At 41.0% G+C, this 17,593-nt stretch overlaps 1 protein-coding gene across 1 annotated transcript in view; it reads right to left on the minus strand.

Annotated features, from left to right (window-relative positions):
* Positions 1–10,619: 10,619 nt before the first annotated feature.
* LOC146869568 (zinc finger protein RFP-like) overlaps positions 10,620–17,593 on the minus strand; it is a 96,385-nt gene continuing 89,411 nt past the window's right edge. The window contains exon 7 of the mRNA XM_085639530.1: positions 10,620–11,318. Within this exon, the coding sequence (XP_085495656.1) occupies positions 10,762–11,318 (557 nt within the window). The 3' untranslated portion in view covers positions 10,620–10,761. The remainder of the gene's footprint in view (positions 11,319–17,593) is intronic.

Here is a 17,593-nt window from a genome sequence, read left to right on the forward strand (position 1 = left end):
TTATCCATCAAGAATGTGATCTAGAAGGTCGCTGGATAATAGTTAAGTTATGCATTAATCAAATACCCTTAGTCCTTTTTAATACCTATGCACCAGTCACACTTGACAATAACTTTTGGCCCCATATTTCCGAGAATAACTTTTGGCCCCATATTTCCGAGAAACTCCTTTTGTTGGATGATGATTATATTATCTTTGGGGGTGATTGCAACTAAGTTTTTGACCCCATTTTGGACAGACATTCTTCCGTTAGATTTTCCAACACCAAAATGCATTCCCAATTTACTTCCACTATACGACGCAAGGCCTTGGTTGATATTTGGAGACTTTGTAATCCTGATACCCAAGAATATAGCTTTGATTCCCCCTCACATCACTCGCAATCTCGCATAGATTACCTTTTTCTCAGTAAGTCCCTATCCCAACAAGTTTCCCATTCCGAAATTGGTTCCATTTTAATTTCAGATCATGCTCCGGTTTTCGTTGATTTTGATTTGTTGCCCTCTGCTCCACATTCTCGCAGATGGCGTTTTAACAATATTTTACTGTCTGACCCCAGCTTTACAAGTCAATTCAATTCCTTTGCTTCTGAATTCTTCTCTCTTAATTCTGTCCCTACTTCTTCTCCTGTCAGAACCAGAACTTCTCAAATGTTAGTAGAAATTAAAAAACTTGAATATATTTATTATCATTCGAATTCAGATTCTTCTTTAACAAAACTTATCGATGCAAAAATCAAGTTTAATAAATCTTCTACTGAAGCCGCATCTACCTATCTTTTAAAGAGTAGTGCTCGTTATTATGGTGGTCAAAATAAAATGGGGAAATTACTGGCAAATTATTTGAAAATACGAAGAGACCGGACTAAAATAGAATCCATTCAGAACAATGCTGGCATTTCTTTATTCAAAGATTCCAATATTTTAAAGGAGTTTGTTTCTTTTGATCAAACTTTATACTCTCCTGAACAACAACCGTCCTTAGCCAATCTTTCCACTTATTTTCGGAATCTTCCTCCCCCTTTATCTCACAATATTGACTTTTCCTCTTTAGAGGGGACTATCACTCTGTCAGAAATCACACATGCAATTTCAGTATTAAAACGGGGGAAGGCCCCGGGCCCTGATGGCTTTACTTTTGAATTTTATGCTCACTTTGCTAATATACTTCTTCCTCACCTTCTATTACTTTTCAACTCTTTTATCACTAACGGCACTTCTTCTGGCACCTTCCAGGAGGCCATGATTTGTTTAATTCCCAAAGACAATAAAGACCCCTCTTTCTGTAAAAATTATTGTCCCATCTCCTTAGTTAATCTTGATTATAAATGTTTTGCGAAAATTCTTGCTCTTCGTATTGACCCCATCTTACCTCTTTTATTTGGATCAGAACAATCAGGCTTTGAAAAAGGTCGTTTATCCACTGATAATTCTAGAGTCTTTTTTAATATTCTTAGTAAAGCCTCCTCTCTCCCTTATCCCATAGCCCCCATTGCGTTAGACGCTGAGAAAGCATTTGACAGGATTGGTTGGGATTTTATGTTCCAAGCACTTAAGTGGATAGGGTTCCCCCCAAAATTAATTTCTCTTATTTCATTATTGTATTCAGGTCCTAAAGCTTCTATTTTTGTTAATGGTAGTGTCTCAGATTATTTCCCCCTTCTGAGAGGAGTACGTCAAGGATGTCCGCTTTTTCCTTTTTTATTTATAATTGCTTTAGAACCTTTTTGAACTAAACTTAGGCAGGATCCTCAAATTACCGGTTGTCAGTTCGGTACTTCCCATGTTAAATTATCTGTATATGCGGATGACATTCTCCTATATTTCTCTAATCCTTCTACACCCATTCCGGCCTTTCTGAAACAAGTTGATTCCTTTTCTCAATTATCTGGCTATCGTCTTAATTCTGATAAGTGCGAAGTACTTCACCTGAACGTGTTATGCCTTAAACAGGATTTCATCTCTACCGGTTTTTCTTGGCAAACTTCCAAGATAAAATATTTAGGCTTGGGGTTTTCTTCAAACATTCCAGAAACACTTAAACTTAAATTTGACCATGTAATTAAAACTTTATCTGACTCCATTGATCGCTGGCACCCGCTTTTCCTGTCTTGGTGGGGTCGACTTGATTCCATTAAGATGATGCTCTCTCCCATAATTTTGTATATTATTTCTATGATCCCTGTACGTATTCCTGCACTCTATTTCAAAAAAATGGATACTTTATTAATGAAATTTCTTTGGAAAAATAAAATACCCCGAATAGCCTTATCCTCTCTAAAGAAGGACAAATATTCTGGCGGTCTCAAGTTTCCTGATTTCAAACAATATCATCATGCGTTTTCATTAAAACAATCCTCTCGCTGGCTATCTCCCGTGTGGTTGACTATTGAAAGACATTTTTTATCACCCTTTAATTTTAATGAATCTCTTGCCTTTACTAAAAATATTTCTCTACTACGGACTCCAGTCATCTCTCACACTTGTAAAATTCTTGCTCCATTGCTACCCTCCTCTTTTCCTTCCTTTTCTTCACTGGATCAGCAGCCCCTTTGGCACAATAGTCTTTTACGTATCAATAATCGTTCCCCTTACTGGAGAGTTTGGAGAAACAAAGGTTTGCTTTGGATGTCACAATTAGTATTAAATAACACTCCTTTGTCCTTTTCAGAGCTTCAAACACAATTTTTCTTACCTTCTTCTTGTAAAGTTCAATATGATCATTTATATCCTGTGCTCTGCCAATATCTTCTTTCCTTACCAATGACTTCCACCCCGTCATCCAAATGCTCCTTGCTTTACCCCTTATTATCTGGCTCTTCCTCTGCCTCATCTCTCTATAAAGGTTTGTCTTCTTCCTCTGACAGGAACAAATCAAAGGCTGAATTGGCTTGGGAAAGGGAGTTTTTGGTTTGTTGGACAATCCCTTTCTGGGATAAATTGTGGCTCAAAATTCATAAAACGTCCAGAGCTGCTAATACTTCTCAATCCCTTTTCTTTGTGTATCAGCGTATTTTATACACTCCCGCAAAATTATCCTCCTTTATTGCGGATGTCACTCCTACCTGTTGGTCCTGCCCTTGTACAAATGCTGATTTATTTCATATGCTTTTTAACTGCTCTCCTGTAAAATGTTTTTGGCAATTAGTTTGGTCCCAAATCAACAACATTTTTAAAACAAATGTCCCTTTTTCCCCCTCTAATATTTTTCTAGGCTCTCTATCACCACATTGCTCTCAATCACCCTCTCACTTTAAATTGGTTGATTTATTATTAGCAATAGCTTTTCATTTAATCACTTCTAACTGGAAACAAGCTGATAAAATCACCTTTAGGGCTTGGTGGAATGCAGTTTGCTTTCATCATCGACTCGATACCAATTTTGTCACTCCTGTCTCTGTCTCCATCAAAAGAGATCTTTTATGGCTCCCTATATCCTCTTACTTAACTTCTATTGTTCCACCCAAGACTCCGCTCGTCCAAACTGCTGATGAAGTTCGGAAGCCTCCATGATGCATTTTGTTGTCTTTCATTTATTTTAGATTATATTTTCGATAATTTCCCTGTTATGCTTTTTTACTACTTATTCGCTTTAATAACATTGTCTTTTCTACATGCAGACATTGATAATATGTACTGTTATTCCTTGAATATTATGATATTGTTATGGTCATATTAGTTTTTTTCCATCCATTGTTTCTCTCATCCCCCGTTCCTCCCCCTCTTTCCTTCTCCCCCCCCCATGAAATACTTTCTTGACCTTTATTATTATTCATATGCATTATGTTTCTTAGTATTTTGCTGTTTTTCTTCCTTTTTTGTATTATATTAATTTTCTGCTAAATACATTTCTACATTTAAACTAAAAAAAAAAAAGAAAAAAAAAAAAACTGTAGTATTTAGTATGCTATTCAAACCCTGAAGGGCTAGGGCATTAAATAGCAAAGCAAAGTATCTTACAACTTACCAGCTCACATCTCTAACAGCGGACCTAGTTTATTATTCACAGTTTACTTTGGTTATTTCGCTCAAGTTTATTAGTTTTGTTTTGCATCAATTCTGCTCCTTGCATATTAGTGAGGTCCCTTAGCAAGATCAATGGGCCGGGTTGGACAAAAGCACCAAATTGTGTGTTGAATTTTGTTTGGTCGTATGCTAGTAATTTTTTGTTGGATCCACACAATCAGTACTCATGGGTCCTGTCAGGTGACACGTTTAAAAAAAATCGGGCGGTGAAAGAGGAACATCTTAAACTTATTTAATTCTACTGTGTAAAATAAACTTTAAAATAATTAAGATTAGCACTTTAAAATCTGCAAATGTGTTTTGTGTTTAATAAACTTTCCTAAAAAAATCCTTTTGTGAGCTCAGTTTCTGATGCAATTGCACTTGCAAAGTTCAGTGCAGGTACACAGTGTCTTCTTGCAAGCACACTTGCCTGTGCAGCCAGCTGCAGCTTTGCAGCCACACTTGACAAGTACACCACATGCCTTAGTTGCCACTGGTAGTGCTGTCCACACTGGGATCCAGCACTGACTGTCACTGTCCATTTTCCACCCCCTTTCCTCTGGAGAGGATAGCTCTCTGCTTGGTAAATAGCTCACCTTGTATGTTCAGGAAGAGCAGACTGTGTTGGTGAGATGGCTTCCATGGTCTTGTTTTGCTGACAAAACATTTCTCTGCAGCCTTCATTCACTGACTCCAGTTGGCTTGTTCTCTAGTACGGTGAAGCGTTCAAGAATTCGGAAGCTGTCACTCTGGCTGCCCGCTCCTATGAATGGATTCCTGGCAATGTTAGCAAAGGCTCCTGTAACTTCCAGATAAGACTTCAAGGCCATCCATGCCGATTTCTTTCCTTCTCCAAGGAATGCCTAGATAGTGTACCAGCCAGTGAAGCTGTGAAACACCGGCTACGCTGTGGAATTCTCCTTTCCAGAGGTTTGAGCAATAATATTAATGTGGATGTAGTAAAAGTTCCTCCCCGCACTGAATGCTATCCAGATATTGGCCTTGGGACACAAGTCTTGTAGCTGGTGAAACTTTCCTGTCAGAATCACTATGACATCGGTGTCCACAGTGTAGAAAAAACAAGACACATAGCCTTGCTGCAGGGCAGTTGTACATACCAGTATTGTGGTTACAGACTGGCATCAATAGGTTATTGCCTCTGACCAGAATGTCGTCTCCATATGTTGGCACTACTTTGTTGCCAGGGGGGAATTCACTGCTCTTCTCGGCAAAAGAACGTGAACAACTCCTGTTTGTTGTCTGCATCACACAAGACATTTTGCCACTGTCTTGGAATCTTATTTTAACTTGCAATCTTTCTTTGCGTTCCTTTCCCTCTTTTCTCCCTGAGAAAGTATTTGATGTTGCCTTTTTACATACCGGTCCCAGACAATGTACACCCTTAACGAGCTATTAAGCTGCTGCACTATGTATGGTATGAAAACATGAATGGCATAGTCTTCAAAAGTCCAAAAGGTTCTCCATGTTGCGTATATAGCTAGGGAACCAGTGGGCATAATTCTGATTGTCTAAGGCAAAGAACCTTGAGACCAGGGCTTTTAGTGATGGTAGATACAAAACAAAGTCAGCTTCTAAATGAGCTCTGACAAGGAGGCAGCTAAGGAGTTCAAGCCTTAAGATGGTATCCCAGTGCTGGAATGTTGGTCTCTTTGTGACCACTTCCTGCCTCCATGCTTCTTCTGTTTCCTCAGTGTCTGGGGACTGTGGTGTAAGAAATGAATCTCTCTGAAGTTTCTTCAGAACAGCAGCACATACCTGGTGTGCATATTTCGCCCTGTTGATATGTGAGCAACTGAGACAGAATCGGCTGTTCCTGACAAGGCAAGCCCTGCTTGTGTTTAAATCAAAAAGAAGAAGGTGTTTGGCATTAAAGTCAATCATGCCACGTATATCGAGGAATCTGACTCTGAATGGGGAGTGGGCTTTGATCATGCTAGGCAGCGTGGCAGAAGTCATAATAGTTTGCCGGAATCCTATTAAATGTCTGGCGGCAATAACAATGAGTGCCTATGTCTAGATGGAAACATAGGACAGAAGACTCAGTGTCCGGAGTCAGTTATATGAATTGCAACTCCAGATTAAGGAAGATATACCACGCACTATCAGTGTTCTCTTCTGGAAGAACTTGTCATTCTGCTATGACAATCTAAAAATGATTGGCCACCAGATCTTGTTATGGATTGACCATGGGGAGAAACAGTAATTTTATCTTCTGTTTCCAACCTTATTTCAGAATCAGAATCATTCAGAATCAGTAAAATACACAAACGCCAAAGAGTGCAGCGCTCCGGCATTATATCAAAACCACATGGATTGGGATAATGGGTCCCCTTACCACATTATACCTGTGAGGTCCAGCCCACAACCACAAAGACAATACCCAAGCCCCATTAAACATGAGGCCAAAAAACAAGTTAGAAATGGGGTCTCTAGTCAGCAGTCGGTATGCACCCTGGCTAAGTAGGGACCCTCACTTTAGTTAGGGTAAGTAAACTATACACTAAAAGTTTGCCTGTGTTCACCCTCCAGTAGCTAGGCACAGAGCAGTCAGGATAAACTACAGAGGCAATGCGTAAAGTATTTGTCCACACGCTGTAACAGTGAAAACACCACAGAAAGACTTCACATTAGTTTAGCAAACTAGCTAATATTTATCTGATTAAAACATGACCAAAACAATTAAAATCCAACATACACAACTAAAGATATGAATTTTGCAAGAATAACTTAAAAATACAGTTCGTTCCTTGAAATCGTTAGTGCCACCCGAGGCTATCACAGCATCGTGACCAAAAAATCCATCAGTTCAGTGCGACTGCGATTGAGTCGTGGGTCGGATAAGGCTTCGGGGATGACCCTCAAACACTTCCTTGGAAGTTAAAAAGGCAATGGGGACTTGTGATGAAATGCGGAGGTGAGGCATCGGGATATGTCGGTTCCTAAAGTCTTTGCAGAAGTCGTCGAGTTCTTGAAGTCACATGCGTTTCAGATCGATCTCCATGATATCGGGGTCAGGAGAACTCGCGTTGGCAGGGCCAGGGCTGCAAAGTCTTCACAGTCAATGAGTCATGCTCTTCACGAGCTATGACCATGGCTTTGGGGCAGGCAGCGACGGGGCATCTGTGCTGAAGCACTGCCGTCAGCAGGCCTGGGGCTGCGATGTCGTCAAGGCGATGAATCGTGTTCTCTTACGGGTGGTGCTCTCGGCTTTGGTATGGGCAGCGGTATCAATGACGGGTCGAAGTGATGTCATCAGTGAGACCGGGACTATGATGTTGTTGTGGTTGATGCGTCATGCTACTCATGAGCGGTGACCACAGCTTTGGTGCAGGCAGCGGCTTCGATGACTGCGTCAGGATTGCTTTTCTTGGTGTTTCAGCACAATCACACAGTTCCAAGGGCTCAGAACTGGTTTGGGCGTCTCTTGGCAACTCAGGACTTATAGCAGAAGAGTCCAAGTGCTGGAAACAAGATGTGGATGAAGTCTTTGATATACCTGAGACTTTCAACATGAGGCATACTCAACTCAAGCCCTTAGAGAAACTTGGAAAGCAGGACGTAGAAAGCAAAGTGCAGTCCTTTCACTGCCAAAGACAGAAGCAGGCCAACACAGCAAAGTGACCGTTCCTCCTGACAGCAATCCAGCTCTTCTTCTTGGCAGAATATCCTCAGTCCAGAAGTATTCCAAGTTATGGTATCGGAGGTACAGTATTTATACCCATTTTGCCCTTTGAAGTAGGCAAACTTCAAAGGAAAGTATTTGTAGTTCACAAGACCCTCCCTTACCCTGGCTCCAGATTCACTTCCTGGGGGCAGGAAATCCTTTGTGTGAGGACAGGTACAGCCCTATTCAAGTGCAGGTATCAGCTCCTCCCATCACTCTAGCTCATGAAGGCTCATCAGGATATACGGAGCACACCTCAGCTCCTGTTTGGTGCGACTGTCTAGAGTGAATTCACAAAGCCCAACTGTCATCCAACCCAGACATGTATTCTAGAGACAGGCAGAGGCACAGAATGGTTAAGCAATAAAATGCACACTTTCTAAAAGTAGCATTTGCAGACTTGCAATTTAAAAAACAACTTCACTAAAAGGTGACACCAAAATAATTCCTATCAGCTCCCAAAGGGATTTTACACTTGAGATATTTCAAGGCAAACCCTATGTTAACCTATAGGGGAGATAGGCCATGCCGTAGTGAAATAAGAATGTAAGAGTTTTTCACTACCAGGACATGTAAAACTTAAATGTACATGTCTTACCTTTTAGGTACACTGCACCATGTCCTTGGGGCTACGTAAGGCCTACCTTAGGGGTGACTTACATGTAACTAAAGGGAAGGTTTTTGCATGGCGAGTAGTTTAACTTGCCAGGTTGAAATAGCAATTTAGAACTGCACAGACAGACTCTGCAATGGCAGCCTTGAGCCATGATCAAGGGGCTACTGAGTGAGTGGCACAATCAGTGCTGCAGGTCCACTAGTAGCATTTAATGTACAGGCCCTTGGCACATATAGTACACTGTTCTAGGGACTTACTGGTAAATTAAATGTGCCAGTCATTAAGGAACCAATTGTGAGTACATTTTAGACAGAGAACTTGAAAGTTATCACTGTCTAGCAGTGGTAAAGTGCCTAGACTCCCCATCTTCCCCTCCCACCTCTGCACAAAGCATATTCTCTGCCCAGGGGCAACCAACATAGGTAGATTCAGAGCACTTCCTGAACATCAGTGGAATATATACACTGAATGACTGTGGCAGCCAACTCTGTCACTTCGAAGGTCCCACCTTTCATGGCCTACTTCTCAAGAGCAGCAATGTTTGCTGCAGCAGGAAGCCTCTGGCCCTTCACCATCAGAAGACTAGAACCAAAGGTTAGAGAAAGTAATATTAGCCCAGAACACCAACCATTGAGCCTCAGAGCCACACTCCTCTTTGAGCTTTTTATTCAAGCACATGTCTGGAGTGAAAAAAACACGTCTGTGATACGAGGACTGTACAACAAACCAAGGAAAGTGCGAGAGCAGGAAGAACCAATGGTAAACTTAGAGCAAAAGTTTAAGTTTAGATTAAAGTCTAACTTTCCTAGTAGTAAAGTGCGAGTAGTGCGGAAACAGGGTTATCAGAAATTTGCATCTTCACACATACCTGCCTTATACAGTGTGTACTACCATAATACTTAAGATTAAATATCAACCTGCACTTATGTCAACTCCACTTTATGAACTACCAACATATCGTTAAAGCCGCAGATGTGCCTCTCTTGACTATATGTTGGTTATTGTGAAATCCATATACACGACCTTGATATTTTAACAAACAACACTATATAATGGTAATCTAGCTGTAAAAGAAATGTGAGTGCTTTACAAGAGTCATGAGCAGTACAACTAGGTAGGGATCAGAGACAGAAGAGGGGACCGGTGAGAGAAAACCCAGCGCTAGGAGTGGTGGAGGAGAAGTAGTGTAGAATAAAGGAGTGGCACCGGAGAACTGTGGGGAGAAAACTGATGTAAAGGCAATCACAGGTGAGAGAAGAAAGGAAAAACATAACATAAGAAAGTAAAGGAAGATAAATTACAGCGAGATGTACAGGTAGTGAAACCAAGTCAGTGAGAGACAAAATGTAACCTTTCATATTTATTTTAATCAGTTTTTATTAAATGTTGCATATACATTGCAGAAGTGCCATAATCATCTTCATAAGCAGTGGAATGCAATACAAATGCAGTATGTCTACTTGACAAATGTTACGGGTGTAGTCGAGCAGAGTACAATAGTTGGATCCCTTTCTGCTAGGGGAGGCCAAGCAGGAAGGATTACAATCAAGATCATAGCATCGTGGCTGCTCATAAGTAATAAAAGTCTTTCTGCAGTGAAATATCCGATGAATAGGCAAAAGAATAGAAAAAAAGGAAAAACAGATTTAACGCTTGAACCTTTGAACGTGCCCGCACCTTTCCTATCGTGCAAGTAAGTGACTGTCTACTACGGGTCAAAATGTAACCTTTCATGTTGTCATTTCTAGGGGGGTCATGCCCTGCAAAAATATACTCCTGACAACAAGCCTAATTTTAGCAAATGATGGGAGTAAATTCACTACTGAAAAGTTGATCATCCAACATTTCGAACATGTTAATTTTTCCATATGCAACCTCTACATGATATCAATACCAGCTGACAATTAAGTTTTTTGATACAATAATATTAAAACTGATAATAGAAAACAAAGGTATAACTGGCGTCCATTCTACTGAGTTGTTGTAATTAGTATCCAGAAAATTTTCTAATCAAAAAACACAAATATAATAGGGGTAAAAATTTCGCTTTTTAGTTCTCCCTGTTACTGGACAGGATCATGGAGGGAGGGATTCAATGACCAAGGCTCCTGCCACGTGTGGGCAGCATCCTCGCTCACAGCCATGTCCCTGGTCGGGGAGGGATGCACATTCCACTGCACTTGCTGGCCAGTGCTCAGCCACACGCAAGTACAAAGGGGATACACTTATCCATGCACGGCCATGCTTCTGAAACAAATTCCTTTGCTCCTCTTCAGCATAGTGGAGGATTGAGATGCAAACAGAGGTGGATACAGAAACTACGCTTCTGTTCTAATGTGAATATCTAGCAGCTTAAACAGTGCGTAGAAACTAATGGCTGTATGTGGTGGGGGCATTGGATGCAAGTGCGCTGATTACAATTGGGAATTTGTAGTGAGTGCCAAAATACATTTTTACCTGGCGCTGTTGAGAGCTACTCTCACTCTGGTGTCACCGGCAGGATCCGCAGCACCTCCGCATTCCTCCCTTCCCTGACTGAAGAAGGGCCGCAGAGTGGGGGGAAAGGAGGCCCCGGAGAAGGTGAAGAGTAGAGACCGGTGATCCACATGGTACACCGAGAGCCTGCCCGCCTCATAGTCCAGGAAGAGACCCACAGCCCTGAGGGGCGCACGTGGGGTCAGGAGGGTGGAGGGGTCAGTGAGAGCTTTGTATTCACCATCTCTGAGAGACACTGTCCAGTATCCATTTTCAGGTGATGGTTCGAGTTCCCCCACCCTGCTCACAGCCTCGTCACACACCCCCAGGGTCAAGTTAGTCTTGTCCTCTCCTTCCACCTCCCAGTAATGCCTCCCGGAGCTCAGCCTCTGTGTCCCTAGGACATCAGAAAATGTTGTAAATCTCTGAGGGGAGAAGGGCACAATCTCTTCTATGTCTCTGTGTCTCACGCTCCTGCGGTCCTGAGACAGGACGAGGCTCCGATGAGCGGTGTCCGGATCCAGGGTCACCGCAGCTGCAGGAGAGAGAGAAGAGATGAGAGCTCAGAGAGCACCCGTCCACAATAAACACATCACTCATACTCAGCCGGTCGCTGCAGCAAGAGAGCTTCATTCAATCCTCGCTCGAGTGGCATCATTTCCATATCAGCAGCACCCCGTTCAATCACAGTAATCATAACAATGTATCACCAATGTCACAGTTTTATTCCAAGACGCACTTCGTAGTGCAGTACTGTAGTCTGTAAGTAACAGGTTATTATGCTTCTGTTCACAACTGAATCAAGAGGGGAGTGTGGACCCCTGAGCTGGAAGGTTTGGGAACAGGAGCTCTGAGCTACTGGCTTTCATCAAATGTTTAACACTTGAAGCAGAAAACCATCTGACTGATAACATTCTGCTGCGGGGATCCCTGCAGGGCTCAGTGGTGCTCATTTTAACCCATAAAAATGTCCTGTGCTCTACTTACTGGGCAGCTCAGCTCCTGATAATTACCAACTGGCTCTTTGGCAACTGACTTGACCCAGCTCATCACCTGGAATTAGATGAATTCAGGGAGAAGAGGGCACACCACTACCTATGCACTACCAGGCTGATAGCAAGCCTTCCGGAAGTGACGCTTGGGCCTAGCGAGACGCAGCGACAAACTAGAAGTTATGTAACACCCACACAGGAGAAGCCACTTTGTTTGGGACACTGGTTTGAGAGGTGGGGTGGGGGGAGATCCCTGAGCAGGGCCTGAGATTTCATAAAATGGGACATTATAAGGAGATCCAAGCCGGATAATGTATGGGTGGGATCCCATATGCAATCTCAGGGGAGTATACGAGTTGCCGATTCCCAGTTTTATAGTTTTTTGCGAAGCATGCTGGCCCCACTAAGTGGCCGCGTGGACCCCTCCCTGAATTTAGCCCACTCGAGGCCCGAATGGTGTTCGAAACCACTCATGAAAAGGGGACCCCTGAAGTTATATGTAGGTAGAGAGGCAGGGGAAAGACTGCCAATAAAGCACAAATAGAATACTCTACCTATATCATTTAGAATATGCTATGTGTCATCTATTTAGAGGTTTAGAGATATACATAGAGGAAACATATTCAACAGCGCCAACGCGCTTTTCGATGAAACATCCTTTCTTTGGGTATCACCTTCTTCACGGCATATGGTGCATATAGACAGAGAAGGCAATGGGACCTGTCAAGAGCAAAATATGATTTATACAAATTAATCGCTACACATATATGGTTATTATTAGTGCAGTAAGTATAGCTTTGATTCAGTGAATACAATAAATACGTTTCATACTCTCTAGGAAGCAATGGTCAGTAGCACAGAGGGTCAAAATCTATGACAATATAAATTCAAAAAATATAACAAAAATCAAGAAGAACAACTGTACACTAGGATAGGGACAGAATAAAAAAGAAATCAAAGTAAAAATGCAAAGAGAAATAAAGATGAAGACAGAAGCATTCAAATCGAAGCGAGTTGATGGGCCATATCAATAACCCAAAAACGTTTATACATCCAAATATCCTCCCAAAGGATGTGACTACCCAAGTTTGAATCACGGTAGCCCAAAAGTACATCAGAACAATTATCCCAGCGTTGACATAGGGGTGCAGAAGTTCTCGGCAAGGAACGGGTATACACGTTCCTGGGAGAAAAGTCTAATATCTTTTCTGAGTTTCTCAGTCTTTCTTTTGAGTAAATACTCACAGAAGGAATCCAATTCAAGTGAGATTTCCTCCAATTTCTTTTTACCCTCTTCTACACTATTGGACTGCTTAAGGTTCCCCTCTAATTCCTGGATTTCTTTGTTAAGTAACTGGACAACCTCTCTGGCTGTCTCAATAATGAGGATCATCCAGTCCCTGGAACATCTATTGGAAATGAGTGCCCATTTTTCCAGGAACTGTCTGATTTCCACAAATAGGCCAGGAATATTTTTCACTCTGAGGCCGATAGGGAAAGTGCCGGATTTTAAATACTCGAGCATGAAGTTGGTATGAGACTCGGTACGTTTTGTTTTTTTCTTTAAAGTAAACAGCTTAGTCCATTCCTCGTTGAGGCCTTTGGATAAAGTGAACGGCCTATCGCCATCGGAAGACTGACCTAATAAGCGAGCAAATTCTTCCTCAGTGAAACCAAAGGTTTTTATACTATCCATGGGAAGATACAGATTCAAAATTTCAGAATGACAAAATAAGAACGAAGAAAGATAGAAAAAAAATTGAAAAACAGTAACACGTATGCAGAAGTCTCATAAAGGAGACCAATAGGTCACATGACAACCCAACAGCTCAAGGGCTGTGAAAGTACAACCACTCATGAAAAGGGTACCCCTGAAGTTACATGTAGGTAGAGAGGCAGGGGAAAGACAGCCAATAAAGCACAAATAGAATACTCTACCTATACCATTTAGAATATGCTATGCGTCATCTATTTAGTTGACCACTCTGGCTAGACTACAAACTCAATTATTCACATCATCTAGGATAATCTGAACATTGCTTTATTTCTTATTTTTAGTCTTTTTCAATACAAATATATTAATATATTCACAAATAAATATCCTATCTAAAAGGTTGCAGAAACATTAGATCTCATTGCAAAACCTTCCACTTGTAACATGCATACAATTTCATGCTCAAACATCCTCGCACAGACCACAGATACATACATGACATTTATGTCAAGAAGCATAATATGCACCAAGTCCCCTCAATGTATATACCAATAATGTACAAGCAACTTTACCAACTCAGATTTTCATGACATCACAGTACATAGATAGATAGGATATTTATTTGTGAATAGTCCACGATGGAGAGGTAGCCAAGCCATGTTTGGAAAGGGGAGAGAAGTAAGTATACACTTGTTTGTAGGTTTAGTTTGAGATGATTGAGAGCCCTCTAATGCTGAATTTTCTGAAATGCTGCATAGGGAGGAGATCTTTACATATAATTCTGTCATTGACAAATTAGTGGTATGATCTGCCTGTAGGGTAATGTCAAAACTAAAACCCTGAGGACCAATTTGTATGAGAAACATGGCCAAGAAAGAGGCTAACTTTTAGGTGCTGTGAGTGATTTATCCAAGAAGAGGAAAACAAACTCAAGATGGTACTATGTAGACATATGAAATCTTTTAGTGTCCAAGTAGAGACTTATAATTGACCATACTAATGCTGCAACATTTCTATGAAGACCAATAAACATGGGCCACCATTAAAATATAGAGAAGAAATAGTTTCTTTACTGCAACCTGGTCATAAGTCAGATGGAAACGTATCCAGCCGGTTATTTTCCAATAGGATAAAATTACTTGAGTCGTCAAGAAACTCTCCCGGGCTTCGGAAAGAATTTACGCCCTGACACTGTATAACTTCTTTGTTTTAGATACTCTGGGTTTTCAGTTATTTTTTAATAGAGCATCAAATAGCCTGCTTTATAGAAGTCAGGAATTGGTCGAGTAAGGGTCCAGATAATTACTTATGTATTTTAAAAGTATATCAGGAAAGGGATCAGCTGATGGTTTGACAGTTTGAGATGGTGTTAGTGTTAATCCATTTAAAGACAACCAGTTGGATGAGGATGTTCTGTGAAACAGCGTATGTAGATGTTTGTGACAGGGTATATGTAGTGACAATTTTCTGGTGAAAAAAATTGAGCAAATTCTTTACATTTCACCTCTAGTTCGTATGGGAGAAGGAGGAGTAATGGTAGGTTGTAATCAATTTGACGAAAGTCCAAGAGAAAAATCCCATTTTGGAACAACAGAGTTTCTATCCACACATTCACAGCTCTACCCAATCTCTCACCAGGATAAGGCACCGAAAATCATCCCCAAACCAAACTTCAGTGTATTTTATTAAAATTCATAAGTCATATGGCTTCACACAGTCAGAAGTTCATAAAACACAAAAATTAAAACAGTTAAAAATCTCCAAAAAGATACCAATACAATAAATGTACACATAAAACAATACACACACAACAATGCAAGACAACGGGAGATTCAGTAAGAAAAATTATTGTTTTCTTATCAGCAGAAAAAAGGAGACATATGATCAAGATCAGCTATTTTCCTAGTTGGTAATGTCAACATTCCATAATTCGGAAAACAGGTGTCGGTACAATCTATATTCTCCCTCCTATGTATGCGTCGACGCGTTTCGGTGGGAATCAGGAAATAAACGACCACCTTCTTCAGGACAAATATTCTATTCTCCCATACAGTCAATATACAATCTTATATATAGGACGTGTTTGAATGATGGCTACTAAAGGGATCTCAGCCTCCTCCTCATGCCTCATCAAAGTCACTCAGTAGAGTCGCATACCAGTTGGTTGACCCATCAATCTGTCATCCTGTGTATTGATAGTTCACTAGGTACAGGTATTGGTGGTAAAGTAATCTTTCATGACTCGATGAATTGATTAGTTATTATTCCTTGAGCAGAGACGTAGTATGTGGGAGACTCTTTTCTTCCCTCACAGATAAAAGCACGATAGTCCAATTCCTAAATGCTTTCAACAGCGCGTATGCGTCGTATACCATCTCCGGGTCCCAACGTGTCGACCAAATCAATTATCAATTTGAGACTTGATAAAACAGCATATATTGTTTTTATGTTAAGACATAATTTTTGCAGGACAAACTGATGTGTTTTGTTTCCATATCCTTTTCGTAACTCTAAAGGATTCTTTTTCTTCAGTCAAATGGACAGTGAAAAATTATGTGGAAACTATGCCATTCAGTCTTTTTGCCTTAGGAGAGGCTAAACCATTCTATCATTGGAGTGCAAATTTGATGATATGATATAAAAAAAAAAAACTATAAAGCGCACATATACCTGAATGCGTCTTGGCGCTGCAACTATTCAATTAAATACTCAGGGCCCAAACTGTGTAACTCTTTGTAGGTGATGCACAGGGCCTTGAAGGTAATACACTGCTTGATAGGTAGCCATTGTAACCTTCTTAAGGGTTAGCAAGTCAATTTATAAAATAGCACCCTATTCAATGCAAATATGGCAAATATATAGAAAGATTTTTAGTCCTTAAGCATTCCTTTCAAAATCAAGAGTCCAAAAATCATTTGGCGTGTTAAGTAGCTTGTTTAACTTCGTCTTGATACAGTTAAACATTCAGTACAGTTGTACTGAAAAATTGCAGATGTTTCCACTGGTAAGTAGTTTTTTCACTTCTTCTTGATACAGTCAAATATTCAGTACATTTGGTCCGGTACTGAAAAATTACAGATGATTCAGCCGACACATGTTTTGTCCAACCTTTGGACTTTTTCAAGGCTATATCTAAAATAATTTATTTTCCCGGAGGTATAATAGTGAAAAGTGGGAGGCAAAATGCTTCCGGTTATTAGGCCAAATATAGCTGGAACAGAACGAGCTGTTGTCAATGTGATTTTTCAGAATTAGAAAAAGGTGTATTCGCTAAACATAACAGTTCATCCTTAAATACGGTCTGATGGGGGGAGCCAGAGAGCCCACGGCAAGATGGCCGCACATTAGCGCAGTTCCGCGGGCTGGGTTCTCACTATCTGGAACAAATCCGCGTCAACACCAGTGACCATTAAGAAAAACTATGCGCAGGAAAACAGGACCTCAGTGAATAGGGGTGTACCAACCCACCACATTAGTACCCAAAATCCCAAACCGACTAGCTATAGTGTCTCATACGTTCTCCAATTATCATGAAGCTACAAATCATTTTTTTAATCAATATTACCATTATTGCTTATTGAAATAGAACTGTCTCCGTAATAACAAAGTCATTCCAAACGAGTTATTATGAAGGAGGTGGTAAGTTCATCAAGGTGTGTGATCTGAGGAATGCAATTCCCTCTAACAGATCATCCCTATCATTGGTAGAAAAAGGGGATGCCATCCAATTAATTAAGTCGAAGGAACAAACATGCTCCTAATAATCTGATGCCTCTAAAAGCAGAAGTGGGCAACTTGCGTGATATTCGATGAAACTCCGTTGCAGGACGTTCTGCGCAACCGCACAGACATTCCATTCAGCCAATACTCCAAGTGCAGCCGCACGCGCCATACGGCCATCCCCAGAACAAGCCTGGTCATGAGTCTCTGAGGAACATATCAACTGGTTAAAATCAAGGACTGGACATGATGTGTTGGAGAGGCGTATATCCATTGCCCAACAGAAGGGCATCGCTTACAGTAAAACACTGGTTGCATGCAAGTAAAATAGGCAAAGCGAAAAGTTAATCCATAACTGACGCCCAGCGTGGCTAATGGCAAGCA

This window comes from Triturus cristatus, chromosome 1_1 (genome assembly GCF_964204655.1).
Source record: "Triturus cristatus chromosome 1_1, aTriCri1.1, whole genome shotgun sequence".
In the NCBI taxonomy this organism is placed as follows: Eukaryota; Metazoa; Chordata; class Amphibia; order Caudata; family Salamandridae; genus Triturus; species Triturus cristatus.